Source organism: Rhododendron vialii, chromosome 3a, assembly GCF_030253575.1.
Source record: "Rhododendron vialii isolate Sample 1 chromosome 3a, ASM3025357v1".
NCBI classification, from domain to species: domain Eukaryota; kingdom Viridiplantae; phylum Streptophyta; class Magnoliopsida; order Ericales; family Ericaceae; genus Rhododendron; species Rhododendron vialii.
In genome coordinates, this window is record NC_080559.1 from 24,415,518 (window position 1) to 24,429,648 (window position 14,131).

General features: G+C 39.3%; 1 protein-coding gene across 1 annotated transcript; it reads left to right on the forward strand.

Annotated features, from left to right (window-relative positions):
- Window positions 1-9,099: 9,099 nt before the first annotated feature.
- Window positions 9,100-11,055, forward strand: LOC131319048 (uncharacterized). Its single transcript, XM_058349149.1, has one exon. It carries the CDS (start codon window positions 9,161-9,163, stop codon window positions 10,517-10,519), a length of 1,359 nt encoding a protein of 452 aa, XP_058205132.1. The 5' UTR covers window positions 9,100-9,160; the 3' UTR covers window positions 10,520-11,055.
- The last annotated feature ends 3,076 nt before the right edge of the window (window positions 11,056-14,131 follow it).

A 14,131-nucleotide genomic window follows, 5' to 3' on the forward strand; every position in this document is an offset into this window, starting at 1 on the left:
CAATAATATGAAACTTCTTGACCTTCCGATGTTGGGTAGGAGGTTTACGTGGACTAACTTTCAAGATCATGTGATCCATAGTCGATTGGACAGATTTTTAATCGCTCAACAGTGGATTGAAAAATTCAAGGTGGTCCAATGGGGGATACATAAGCCAATTTCTGATCATTGCCCAGTCGTGCTTATTGATGATGAAAGGGATTGGGTCCTAGACCGTTTAGGTTCATGGATATTTGGTTATCAAACCCGAGATGTATGGCAATTGCAAAAGAGACATGAGAGAACAAATTGGTGACTGGATGGGCTAGCTTCCGAATCCTCAAAAAATTGAGGGTCATTAAAGATAAGCTAAAGGAGTGGAACAAAGAGGAGTTTGGGGATGTAAACTTAACTTTGTTAGCAATGGAAACTGAACTTCATCAATTTGATCTGTTAGCTGAGGAAAGACAACTCAGTATAGAGGAAAAATCATCGTAAAGCCAAAGTAGAGTTTTGGCAACTTTATCGCTTAACGAAATCTCTATGGCGTCAGAAATCTAGGCTATATTGGATGAAATTGGGGGACAAAAACACCAGATACTTTCAGGCTATAGCCAATAATAGGTTTTCAAGGAATTTGGTGGGTTCAATTAAGGCAAATGGAAGATTGTTAGAAGATTCGAAGGATATTAAAGAAGCAGTAGTTATACATTTCAGCAACAATTTCAAAGAGATCAGAGCGATTAGGCCAGTTCTCGGGAGAGTATTTCCTAGGAGGCTACCACTTGAAATTTCAGTCCAGATTGGTAAAGTTTTTGAAAAGGGGGAGATCCTAGCTGCTCAAAAGGAGTGTAGTAGTCTCAAGGCTCCGGGCCCGAATGGTTTTCATTTTTCTTTTGTGAAACATGGGTGGGGATTTATGAAGGGCTTGATTATGCAATTCTTTTCTGAATTTCATTCCAATGGCAAACTTACTAAAGGTATTAACTCGACTTTTGTTGCTTTAATTCCTAAGGTGGATTGTCCTTTGACGTTTAAAGAATATAGGTGTGGGCTCCCCGACCGGCGTGCGCCCGAGAGAGTCGCCACCCAGATTTTTGAGATGGATGATCCGAGAAACCGATGACTTGTTTGGAAAAGGCTTTTGGTCTAGCGAAAAACGTCGAGACTTTGGGTCCGGGAGTCACGTTACAAATAGGGAAGATTTTGTCAAAAAACACCCCATTCTCCAGGTGAAACCGGTCTCCACTAAACATTTTCAAAAGAGAAAATTTTCATGAATCTTTTGAAAAATAAAGCTCTTTAATAAGCAAGTAAGAGGGAAAGGGACATGGAAAATATGTCGCGTTGACGTGTGCGTGGTGCTATCTGTACAGAGGTGATAAAGATGATGCAGTGCATAAAAGAAAAGGGAAGCTTCTAGACAAACTGTCTGGACCACTGCGATCTCCTTCACGGCATATTGTAATGCCGCGCACGGCTTTACAATATGCCGTGCGGGGTATCTGTTCTGTTATTTGATTGTCATCAGCTCTCAGAATATTACTTTCAACGTTTTTGAAAGGTATCCGAAGATGCTCAGTCGTTGGATCACTTTAGGACAATACCATTTCATCAAGCCATGGACGTAAAACAACTTTTAGTTCATTTAATCGCTTGAGATAGTCAAGAAAACCTTGTTTATAAAACGGAACATGGCTTGTAGCTATGGTCTTATTCTGAAAACACTGATAACTGATATCTCTACAATAGAAACAAACCTTATGAAAGATAACTTTGATGCAGACAATTTAATCAAGAAAACAGTAGCTGATGAAAGGCCATGCGCTTGAACACACTATGCTGCGCGACGCATCGAAACGCCGCGCGGCGTGGTGCCTTTAAGACCATGGCTATTTTATTTTCTAAAAATAATTTTTAAGTCAAAACTTAACCGAATGGGGTTAAGCCTAACAGCAGAAAGAGTTTCTTCAAGGTCAGGACTAAGCCTAACCCAAGGAAACTTGGTTTTTACCTTCAATCTTGAGCTTAGATGAGAACGGATGATGGTGGATGAGCGTTGGTAAGATCGGTTGAGAAAAGAGAGGCGGGGATGTGTGTAATAGATGGGTATATTGGGTAGTTGGGATTTTAAAGTGAGTAAAATGACTTTCTTTTAATAGCGAGGAGAAAAATGGAGGACTTTGAGAAAGGAGAAGCCTAGAGAATGTTGTTGGAGCAAACTTTCTCAAGACTTGGGAGTAAGGAGTGAGTGTGAAAGTATGATGAGAGAGAAAAAGAGTTCAAGGCCCCTTTCCCTTAAGTGGAGGGGTGTATTTATAGGCAAAAGCTAAGGATTTTGAATTCAAATGGTGGAGGTATTTTCTGGGCGGGCCAGAAGTGCCTTTTCAGCTTAACCAACTTGTAGTTGTGGCTCAATTAAGCGTGGCCGACAGCTAGCTGAGCCAATCAGAACTTTATCCAAAATGACGTGCGGTTTACATCATGACCTCGTGCGGCATAATGAATTCTATTATGCCGTGTGGTGTAGAAGTGTTTTGCGCGGTATTCTAGGTCCAGTCTAGGGCTTTTGGGCTTTTGGTTTGGGCTAAAGAGGTCTCTTATCCAAGCTCTCAAAGTTATTGTTTCTTTTATTTCATCATCAGGATCTTCAAAGACCCTCCGAGGTTCGGATTAGGGTGTCTACAATAGGCCCATTAGCATGGTTGGATGGGTGTATAACGTGCTTTCCAAAGTGCTATCCAACAGATTTAAAGTTCATCTGCCATTGGTTATTGGAGAAGCTCAGGCTGCATTTATAGAGGGGAAAACAATTTTTGGATGGAGTCCTTATAGCAAACGAGGTTATACATAGCTGGAAAAATAGCTCTCATGGGGGTTTACTTCTTAAAATTGACTTTGAAATGGCGTATGACTGCGTAAATTGGGTATTTTTGCTAGATCTTCTCGCTAAAATGGGCTTTGGTGAAAAATGGTGTGGGTGGGTAAAGGAGTGCATATCCTCGGTATCAATAACAGTGTTGGTTAATGGTTCGGCCTCAAAGGAATTCAAAACTCAGAAAGGCATCAGACAAGGCGACCCGTTATCCCCATTTCTATTTAATGTTGTGGTTGAAGCTCTTAACATTTTATTAGAAAGAGCTCGTGATCGGAATATCATTAAAGGAGTAAGAATAGGGGCAAATGGGGTTGTGGGGTCCCACCTTCAATTTGCGGATGATACGCTTCTTTTTTGTAACAATGAGATGGAGGAGTTGATTAGTATCAAAAGAATCCTTAGATGCTTTCAACTCATGTCAGGTCTGAAGATCAACTTCTCCAAAAGTTCCATATGTGGGGTTAAAGTCCCGGATCAGGATGTGCAGTCTTTGGCGAAAGCTATAGGGTGTAAAGTGGATTAGCTGCCTATTAAGTATTTGGGATTGCCGTTGGGTGCTAACCCCAATATGGTTAAAACTTGGGATCCCGTAGTGGAGAAGATGGAAAGGAGATTAAATGTGTGGCGTGGAAGATACAACTCTACTGGAGGTAAGCTTACTCTAATCAACTTTTCTCTTGCTAATCAACCAACTTATTTTCTGTCTATCTTTAAAATGCCTTCGACTGTAGCAAAGGTGATAGAGAAAATTCAACGGAAATTTTTTTGCGGAGACACTATTGATAAGAGAAAAAAAATCCATTTAGTCAAATGGGAGGTGATATGTAGGAAGGAGGAGTACGGAAGTTTAGGCGTGAAGAATTTGATGATCCAAAATTTGGCCCTTTTGGCCAAACGGTGGTGGCGGTTTCATAAAGACTGTGACTTTCTTTGGGTGTAGGTTATTCGAGGAAAATACAACTTGGAGCACAGATGCTGGTTCCCTCGTATGCCGGCCTCCGGAAGGGCTACAAAAATCTGGAAGGATATCTGTACAATTGGGGATGTATTTTCTTGCATTGGTAATATCATTCAAGAGGGTTTTCGATTACAGGTCCATTCAGGCATGGAGATTTCGTTTTGGAATCATGTATGGCTAGGGGATACAACTCTTATAGAGGAGTACCCACACTTATACTTAATTTCAACTCAAAAAGAAGAGGTGGTCAATGCATTGAGGGGTGGGGCTAATGAGGAAAGTTGGAAGCTGACATTTAGTAGGAATTTACGGGATTGGAAAAATTTGCAAGTGGAGGAATTAAAACAGAGGTTGCATTTCGTAACTCTAGATTCGGCCAGGCGGGATTCAGTTCGTTGGAAATGGTCTTCGGACAATCAAATCTCGGTAAAATCAGTGTATAATCAGTGGGAGTTTGATGGGTTCTCAAGAAGTCCGGTGTTGGAAAATCTCTGGAAAAACCTTTGTCCCCCAAAGGTGGAAATTTTCGCTTGGATAGCTATCCAATCCGAGGTGGCCACTAGAGCTGAGCTATTGGGCAGAAATCTAATTCCAGAGGGACAAACTGTTCTCTGCCCGTTTTTCTCGTTGCACTTGGAAACATCTCAGCACCTATTCCTTCATTGTCAATTTTCTTGGGAGGTTTGGTCGCGTATTATGGATTGGTGGCATGTCAAATGGGTGTGCCCTGTCTCTTTGGAAGACCTTTTTATTTGGTGGGGTGACAACAGTTTCAAGAAATGGGAGAAACATGTGTGGGAAGTTTCGTTCTTCGCAACCTTATGGTCTTTGTGGTTGGTAAGAAATGCTTACGTGTTCAACAATGCAACTACAAGTACTGGGGAAATAGGTGATTTGATTAAAACTAGAGTCGCAATGTGGCTAAAGGCTAAATTCAACATAAAGGTGTATTCGGCAGAGAACTTTAGGATCTTTCTGGATGGAGTCAGATTGTTGAAACTGTAATTTGATTGGGTGGTGAGATGGTTGCCTTCCAACTTTCTGTTGGAGGGTTTTGTTTTAGTTGTTCTTTTTTTGTGTTCGAACTAGTAAGTGTGTAACCTTATTGTGTTCGAGGATGCTCAATGTACCCTTTCGAGTGATATAAAAGTTTCGTTTGCCGAGAAAAAAAACAATATCCAAAACATATATGAAAAACTCGAGCAAATAACAACGCAACATGAGAAATATCAGAGCATTCGTGTAGACTACCATTTCAAAGTACTCTTATCATTTCATACATTACTCCGCATGTTCTCGAACCTAATTACCAATTAGTGTACCTTACCGGCCAGTAGCAACTATTTTCGTGCACTTATAAAAACTGGTATCAAGACTTAGACAAAAGAAAAGGATAGCTTAATTATTGAATAAATAAAGCTTTGTCAAATCAATAGACAACTAAATGGGTGGATATATACTTAGATCTTCATTCTTTAATCCGAAAATGAATTCTTTATTCAACAGTTGATTATTGTCATGGAAAAAAAAATTGTATTCTCTTCTTTTCTTTTTCTTTTCTACTTGAGCTCAATCAATCATATACCGTTCACACTGTTTATTTCGTTAAACGCTTCCACGAGTATTCAAACTTTACATCATCAATTATACACTCGTAAAATAAATATACTTAGGGAGATAGAATTTAACTACCTCTTGTCCGGTGAACTGGGTTTTGGAGAGATTTTGGCAGCGGTTCGGAGCGGCGGCGGAGCTCGGTCGGATGGTGACCCAGCTGTGTCAAGAGGTGGTGGTGTTCTCGGTGGTGAGGGTGGCTCCGGTTGGTGGCCGCTCCGGTTGGTGGGGATGGCCGACTGTCACTTCTCTCTCTCGCTGCACTCTCTCTCTCTCTCTCTCTCTCTCTCTCTCTCTTCTGAATTTTCCGGAAGAAAATAAAATGGGAAGGGGGATTTATTTGGGTTTAATTTTTGGAGAGTACGAGGGAGGGCAAGAACCAATGGATAAGAATTTGTAGTAGGCTAGCCTTAGGGTGAGTTGTCGAATTTTTGTGGGCGGTGAAAGGTGGTGGCAGCCGAAAATATGGAGGAAAGTGGGGATGTGATGGGTTTGTTTTCCCTTGGCCTAGAAAGAGTAGATAGAGAAAACAAAATAAGGAATAAGAAAACTGTAAAGGAGGTCTGGTTTCTGTCGTGAAAATGTGGGAGGGAATTGAGGTTTGGGTAAAATGATTCAGTGTACATATATGCACACAATAAGAAATTTACTTGTTGGACACGCGCGTATACAACTGATTACAGAATAAAATTTATTGTGACGACATAAATAATTTTTCGAACAAAAATTATATTTTTGATTTGATAATTGTTATTATTTACTAAAAAAAAATACCTGGTCTTTACAAAATACTCTCTCTGTCTCATTATTTATATTCTTTTTTGATATTCGTGTTAATTTTCAATCGCTTATATCTTCCAACATGAATTTCAAAAAATATGCAATATAAATCTTGTTTGATAGTTTTTTATTACTTTTATAATACAAGATTTTCAAAATTAGGAAAAATATTATAAATTGGTACATATAAGCGTTTAAAGAACGACACGAATTACGAAAATGGACAAACAAAATAGGACAAATGGAGAATTTTATTTTATTTTATCTTGTTACCAGTTTTTTGTTTTGTTTGTACCAAATAATTAATCACCGTTGGTCCATTAATGTTGATTTGAGACACGGTTACAGATTGAATCTAGAGGAGTTTTTTCCCATTTAGAATTTGGTCTAGTTACATGCATGTTCTTAAAGAACTGATGCCCATTGGCTTGTGAATATTCTAGAGGATTTTTTTTAATTTCCAATCTGAATTTGGTCAAGTTTCATGAAGACCCTTCCATCAGCACAACTTTATCGGTAATGAAAATATGAAATCATCGAATAATGGTAAGTTTGTAGAGTAATTGCTTTATGCACTGTTTACGAGTTCGAAAACCTAATAACCAGCACCTATCGACGTCTTGCGAAATTTTGACTCCCGGCAAGGTCGGTCTGCGCAGGGGTGCACAACACTGTGTTGTGTACATCTGGATCGTTGATCTCGGCAGTCAACGGACCGGATTGCTGAACAATTGGACAATTTAGATTATGCACAGCACCATGCAAGTTTTGAAAAAAAGGAATAGTAATGCTGTACATCCTCCATCGTAGTTGGCCAGCTATGTGCCTAAATTGGAATTATTCACATTTATCCACACAAAAAAAAAAAAAAAAAGTTGGAATTATGCTCCTCAATCCTTTGTACTAAATGAAAATCTTGAGGCGGGTAGGATGGCAATATAACCCAAACATGGGGGTGTTTTGCTGGAAGTGGTAATGTTGGGGTTTTCATAAAATTCATAAACATTTTTTACGGTACACTAAACAAAGAAATAGTAGGTACAAGAAGTTCGTGAATAGCCAACCATCGCACCGTAAAAATTGGATAGATTCTATCTATGGTCATTTGGACCTCCTAAAACGATCTAGTAAATTCATCGAGTTTTTCCAAAGGATCAAAAAGCCAGTTATTAATAGAGTTTCTTGTTGACGCTCAGTTTGGCTGAGGCCCGAGGACTTCCAAACACATCGTACGCTAAGCCTCGATGAATAACCAACCCGCAATTCCACAAAGGAAGTGAGACCTTGTTTGCACAAGTAGAAAATAGAAAACACGAAACTAGTAGTGTTACTAAACATAGGTTATGATTGCCTAAATGTTAGTAACAGTTTGGCCCTCCAAACTGTATGTATTAATCATTTATCTTTGTTACTTAATATTAATTTTTTTCCTTTTGTGTTTATAGATTCTTCAAGCTCATTGTCTAATATTTTTGATAAAAGGAGGAGTTAGAGCCCAAGGGTTGAAGTGCACGCTTCTAGAAGTTTAGGGACCAGCTCGTAGCATGTTCTAAGGTTTAAGGACTAGGAGTGTGATAACCCCACTATTAGAGCATCAGCATTTGACCATTTAGGAGACCTTTGACATTTTATCTGACTTCAGATAACAGGAAAAAAAAGTTTTTGCACTCCATAGCACTTTAGTGTGTGCATTAGATAGAGAGATAAATTATATAAATCGGCTGTGTGAATATTTGTTTCTTTCAAATTAATTATATTGCCCCATGTAGGTCTGTCAATAGGCCGGATCCGACAGATCCGAATCCGATAAGACTCAAATCCGATTCGGATCCGATAAGACTCGAATCCAATAGTGGTAATCCGGATCAAAAAAATTCGGATCCGATCCGAAAGCATTTTTATTTCAAAAAAATTTAGCAAAAAAAATTCAAAAAAATACAATTCTTTTTCAAAAAAATAAAATTTTCCTAAAAAAATTTAAAAAAATTAAAAATAAAAATACAACTTCTTAAACATTTTTTTTAAAATAAAAAATTTACTGTTTTTTAAAAAATTAAAAAAAATAAAGTTCGGATTCGGATTGATAACGGATTTAATCCGATCCAATCTGTATTTGGATTACCAGATTCGGATTATCGGATCGGATTTTTCGGATCGGATTCGGTCTATTGACAAATATTAAATAATTTAATATTTAGAGAAAACAAATATTTACACTGGCGGTGTTAATAATTTAATCTCTTAGATTAATACATTTTGGGGAGCACATTACCTGTGGCTTTGCATTTAGGAAAAATTATTCAATGCCTTTTTTTTTTTGAAAGGCAAAAAATTTATTAACTTTTAAAAACAAATTACAATGGTTAAAAAGAACCAAATCACAAAGCATCAAGCCGGAGAAGAGCAAATCCACAAAGAGGCAAACATCAAACTCCAACAATTATATGCCACAAGAACTCGAAAGGAGAGAATAACATACCAATGTTGACAAAAAAACCAACAAATGACGAAACAACACCCCAAACAACTCTCCAAGAGACACACCAATCTTGATCCCACATTGATGTGAGAGTCTCCCCTCACACACCCAGTAACCCACACCCCCATCTTCTAATGACAAGAATCTTCATTGTAGGCTTGTAGCATCCAAGAAATTTCTAAAAATTAGGACATTTGTATTGTATTCAGCTCCCTCTCCCTCTCAAGTCTCGACAACTACGTCATAGTTTCGACGAAATTTCAAAAAAGCTGGAAAAAACACCTTTGAAAACTTCACCGAAAAAGACTGTCACTATCTGTTCTGTTGTAGCTTGGTCGAAATTTCCAAGAAGCTGGTTTCACCTTTGAACCTATAAGAAAAATCGTCTACTTAAGAAGCATCTGTCTGATCCAATCCCAGCACAGAATAGAGTTCGAGAAAACAGAAAGAAGATATCAAAAGAAAAGAAGGTATGGAGAATCATAGAGCCCATCAAGTCATTAGCATAGAGGATGAACCAAAGGGCGGCATAGAATCCTCGATTCGTACAATACAGGAAACGATCAACAAGTCGGCATTCATTATCATTCAAAGGCGGTTGAATGAAATGAGGAGATTAGAAGAAATTGAGAGTCAAGCGAATCGAAGTTATAGGTTTAGGTACTCTGTATGCATATATAGATTCCCTCAAAGTCTCAAAGAAATGAGTTGCAACACCGCTGAGCCAGAGCTCGTGTCGATAGGTCCTTACCACCGAGGCAAACCTGCTGTCCTGGAATTCGAAAACTCTACCAAATGGAAGTTAGTTGGTTCCCTACTTCGCCGAACTGGGGAGGAAACGGGGGTGGTCTTACAGCGCTTAGTTGATGCCATGAAAGAATTGGAGACGAAGGCAAGAGATTGCTACTCTGAGCCCATTGAAATGTCAGATGACGATTTCGTTCAGATGATAGTGATTGATGGTTGCTTTGTTGTTGAGCTCTTGCAACATGTTTGTGGGGATGAGAATGGTGAATACTATCGTCTCAGATACAGCAGCCCAATTCTCACGAAGCCAAGTCTAATTCCAGTTCTCACGCGAGACCTCCTTAAGCTGGAAAACCAACTTCCCTTCTTTGTTCTTGAGAGGATATTCGATATCTGCATCGACAAAAGCGACCCCTTGAGACTGATGGCCTTAAAACTATTCAGTCATTCCCTGCCAAGATCTCATCCTGAATCACTCAAGAGAGCAGTAGACCCGAATTGCAAGGTAGAACATCTACTTCAATTGTTTCACTCCAGCTATATCACCCCGATATTGATTCCGCAAAACTATGATCAACGGCGACGACCCATGACAGATCACTCAAACGCGTCTGATCAAATTCAACATGTGTCACGGATTGTGATTATCCTACAGATAATCATTGCTGTGATCCTGTCTATACTCTTGCCCTTTTGGAACTTCTTTCGTTGGATTTTTGGTAAATTCAGGAATCTTCTCAATCTGTTTCGGAGGGTCAACACCCCCCCGAGAACAAATACACAACATGGGTATCACCCATTGTCTGATCAGTCAATGCAATGTGTGACACGACTCCGGCCTGCTGGGATCAAGTTTAGGCCACGAAGAAGAACCGATAGCTTATTGGAAATAAAATTCCATAAAGGACTGCTAGAAATCCCGCCAATAACTATCAACAATGTCACCATTGCCGCCTTGATCAATTGTGTTGCCTGGGAACAACGGGGAAGAATGCTGCACACATACCTCCAGATGCTTCTCTGCGTATGTTGCCTTCATGAATTGCCTCATCAACTCGGACAGAGACGTTACATTCCTTTGTGACGATGGAATAATCACAAGTTACTCCCACGATGATCAACAAATTGCTCAAACTTTCAAGGAATTGGGAGACAAAGTTGTGTATAACATTAGGGACTGTTACCTCTCAAAGCAATTCAAAGAAATGGAGGCATACTATGGCAGCAACTGGGCAACTTTGAGACGCACATATTTCAGGAGTCCTTGGTCGTTCATCTCAGTTGCCACGGCTGCTCTTCTGCTCGGATTCACGGCAATACAGACTATTATGGCCATTTTGAGCTACGTGGACCATTCATAGAGACTTGGTTAGGATTAGGTTTTGGGATTTTCTTGAGTTGGACTTGGCCCAATTTTTTTTATTTTGTATTTGTATTGTTGTGCTGTTTAGGTGTTTTGGGCTTGGCAGCCTTGGCCCCAAGGTGGTTTTTGGGCTTTATCCCATTGAGCGTTTTTTTTTTTTTTTTTTCAGCCAACCTTTTGGTTGGATCCCTCTCCCCCTGACTTGATGTACTATTTGTCAAGTTTTCCTCAATAAATTGTTACCGATAAAAAAAAAACCCAGTAAGACATACAAATCCGTGTCGTGTATTAGGCCGGCCATGTAGGCTGTCTATGTTCTTGTGTTGATTTATGCTGTCTAAAGATAGATTGAACTTATTTGTTTATTACCTAAAACATGTATGTTGGTTCCTCCTATTTTGTGTTTATTATCTTCTTCTTCCATCTATTCAATTCTTCTTCTGCTCCTGCTGTTCTGGTGAACAAGAAAACATCGCGAAAGGGAAATAGAAAACTCCCTCAAAAGCGCTTTGTACTTATCTCAACTGAATCATTTCTATTGATGGAGAACACAGCACTAACCCATGTTATATCGACTTTTCAGTTTAGGGAGCCATCCATGTGTTGACGCGACACTGGCACTAACACTGACACGGGTTCCGTTTTGGATAGGGCAATTTCCGGTCAGACACGACTAAGCTTCGGCAATTGGGTTGATGTTCTAACACCCGGGGGGGGGGGGGGGGGGGGGGGGGGGGGGGGGTGTGTCTTGGGGAGGATGGGTTGCGGCCTCTACGGGGGTTAGGCCCATTTTGTAAGTGACGTATTTTTCTTGTTTTCAAAAATTAATACAATTGAAAGTCAGTCAAAAGTATAATAGAATTTTTTACAAAATCTAACCACAACTAGGCAAAGAACAAAAACAAACTACTCATGTGAAGGAGTGGCATTGATTGCATAGTGAAATGATAAAAGAAGATCCATGTAACACTAAGTAAACTTTCTAACTACATCATTGGAATCCAAAATACACGGGTTGACATAGTTTTTGAAAAAGTTGGTTCTCTAGTAACTTTGGCGAAATCCCGACCAGCCACATATTTTATGTAGCTAGTTCGGTGATTGATCGCCCTAAAGTTGTTGAGGTAGTGGGTAACACTTCATGGATTTGATATCTTATTGATGGAAAATAAGTGCAATGATAGTCATTTTGAGAATTCTTATTTGTCAAGAAGAAGTATCTAAATTAAACAGAAATATGAAACGAGGCAACAAGAAACAGTGGATGTCAAATCTCATATTATGTTGAACACAAGCAAAACTGAAATGCCCTTGCCCTTTTCTTAAGCCCGATATATTGATTTCAATTGGCCCAATCCAAGAATTGGAATCACCACCGATAGTGCCAAATCTTGGGATTCGTCAACGGCTAAACGCAAAATAACACAATAACACAACTTACTAAAAGTTATCATTCACCGATTAAAGCGAACGGTCATACCATTGAGGAGCCAAAGAATGAAAACTGTCATCACGAGTTAGTGAAAAGGAGGAGAAAATTTGTTCTGGTAGAAAGTTTGTGCAAACTTTAGGGATACTCTAGCATTTTATCCCCAAAACACTACTTTCAAGCTTAACTAAAATAATTGGTTCAAATCTCGAGGTCCAAATAATAACCATTGTAATGTTGGATATCTTCACGTTTCCCACAAGGGGAGGATTTGATCAAGGAAAATCTTCAGAGGAGGTTGAGGTTGCTTACTGTGAAAAAGGTGAATTATGTTTGACAAAGGGTGCTTCGAAGATAAAGGATTCATAAATGAGCTAGGAAGAAATCATGTGGGAATTCTCTTCCCTGGCATAGCTTTAGACGTGGGACTTTGTCCCTTTAGATAATTAGATATCCATGTATTTTAATTGATATTGTAAAGTATCACAGATATCTGAGAGTTTGTGAGTTTTGGTGGGCATACACTGGGATTGGGTGAGAGATTGTAAATCCTCCAAATATAAATCTGTTGCCCGTGGGGTAGGCGATTTGCCGAACCACGTAAAATCTGTTGTCTATGTGTTCAACTGTGTGTGTGTGTAGCCGATCAAAAAAAAAAAAATTTGTGTGTGTGTTTCGGTTTGATTCTTAGGGCACAACAAATGGTATCAGAGCGCTAATGTAACGCCCCCAAATTTTGGAAACGTTAAATAGACAATTTTATTGAAAAACTAAATAGAGTCTGGCTCAATATTACAACATAATTCTCCCAAGAGTACTTTATTAAACAAAAGGAGGGTAGACTAGGGTTCCTATCTACTACTCCGCCTCTTCTTCCATTCTGGCCAGCTCCTCGGCTCCGAAAGCTTCCAAGGTATAATGTTCACCCTGTTCGTCTATGAGGTCTGACACATTATACCGGCGTCGCCACCAATATAATATGTCAGGGTCACCAAAGGTAACACCGTGAGCTTACAAAAGCTCAATAGAGTAAACCCTACCCACTAACTCATAAATTACAAACAGTAAATCATATACGACGAATAGTAACAATCACACATCCACATTCACTATTCAAGTATCGTTGGTGTCCATGTTTCTCGGTGTTTCTCCTACGCAACTCATCGTAAACCGTGTCTCCATTTTCACTTTTTATCACCAAATCAACATTTTCAAAAATCCGTTTTTAACACACCCAACCTCGGTTCCGCCGTTCCGGGTTCCCGAGTATCCTCACAATGGTTCCGCCGTCCCGGGTTCCCATTGGCACACATTTGCATTGGCTCCTCTCCGCGGATAACCAAGCCACACACCCAACCTCGGTTCCGCCGTTCCGGGTTCCCGAGTATCCTCACAATGGTTCCGCCGTCCCGGGTTCCCATTGGCACACATCCACACACACATTTCACATAATGCCATCAAAATCGGTCATTATGTAGTTTCAAAAATATTTCCTCCTTCGAAAACACATTTTCTTGTTAACCACACCCTAGGTGTCATGTTTCTATTTCCTCGATTTCCGTGTCTCGTTTTCATGCATAGACTCCGCGGTAGGACTTTTCACATACGCAACCATAAATCATTCATTGTAATCTAACAAGATCATCCAATTCTATATTGCTAAGCATGCTCGAAAAGATCAAAATATGAATACTTCAAATCAAGCGTTAAAATCTTATCTTTCGAAAATCGTTATATCTTACTTTTTGAGAAATTCAATACAACATATGTTTATTTAAGACAAAGTCATTTATCCAACATGTTCATACCTCCATTAGTGAGATAAACTTATTGACAATCATGCATTTTAAACGATAAGCTTATTTACTTGAAACCAAACAATAGATAATCTTATCTACGATATT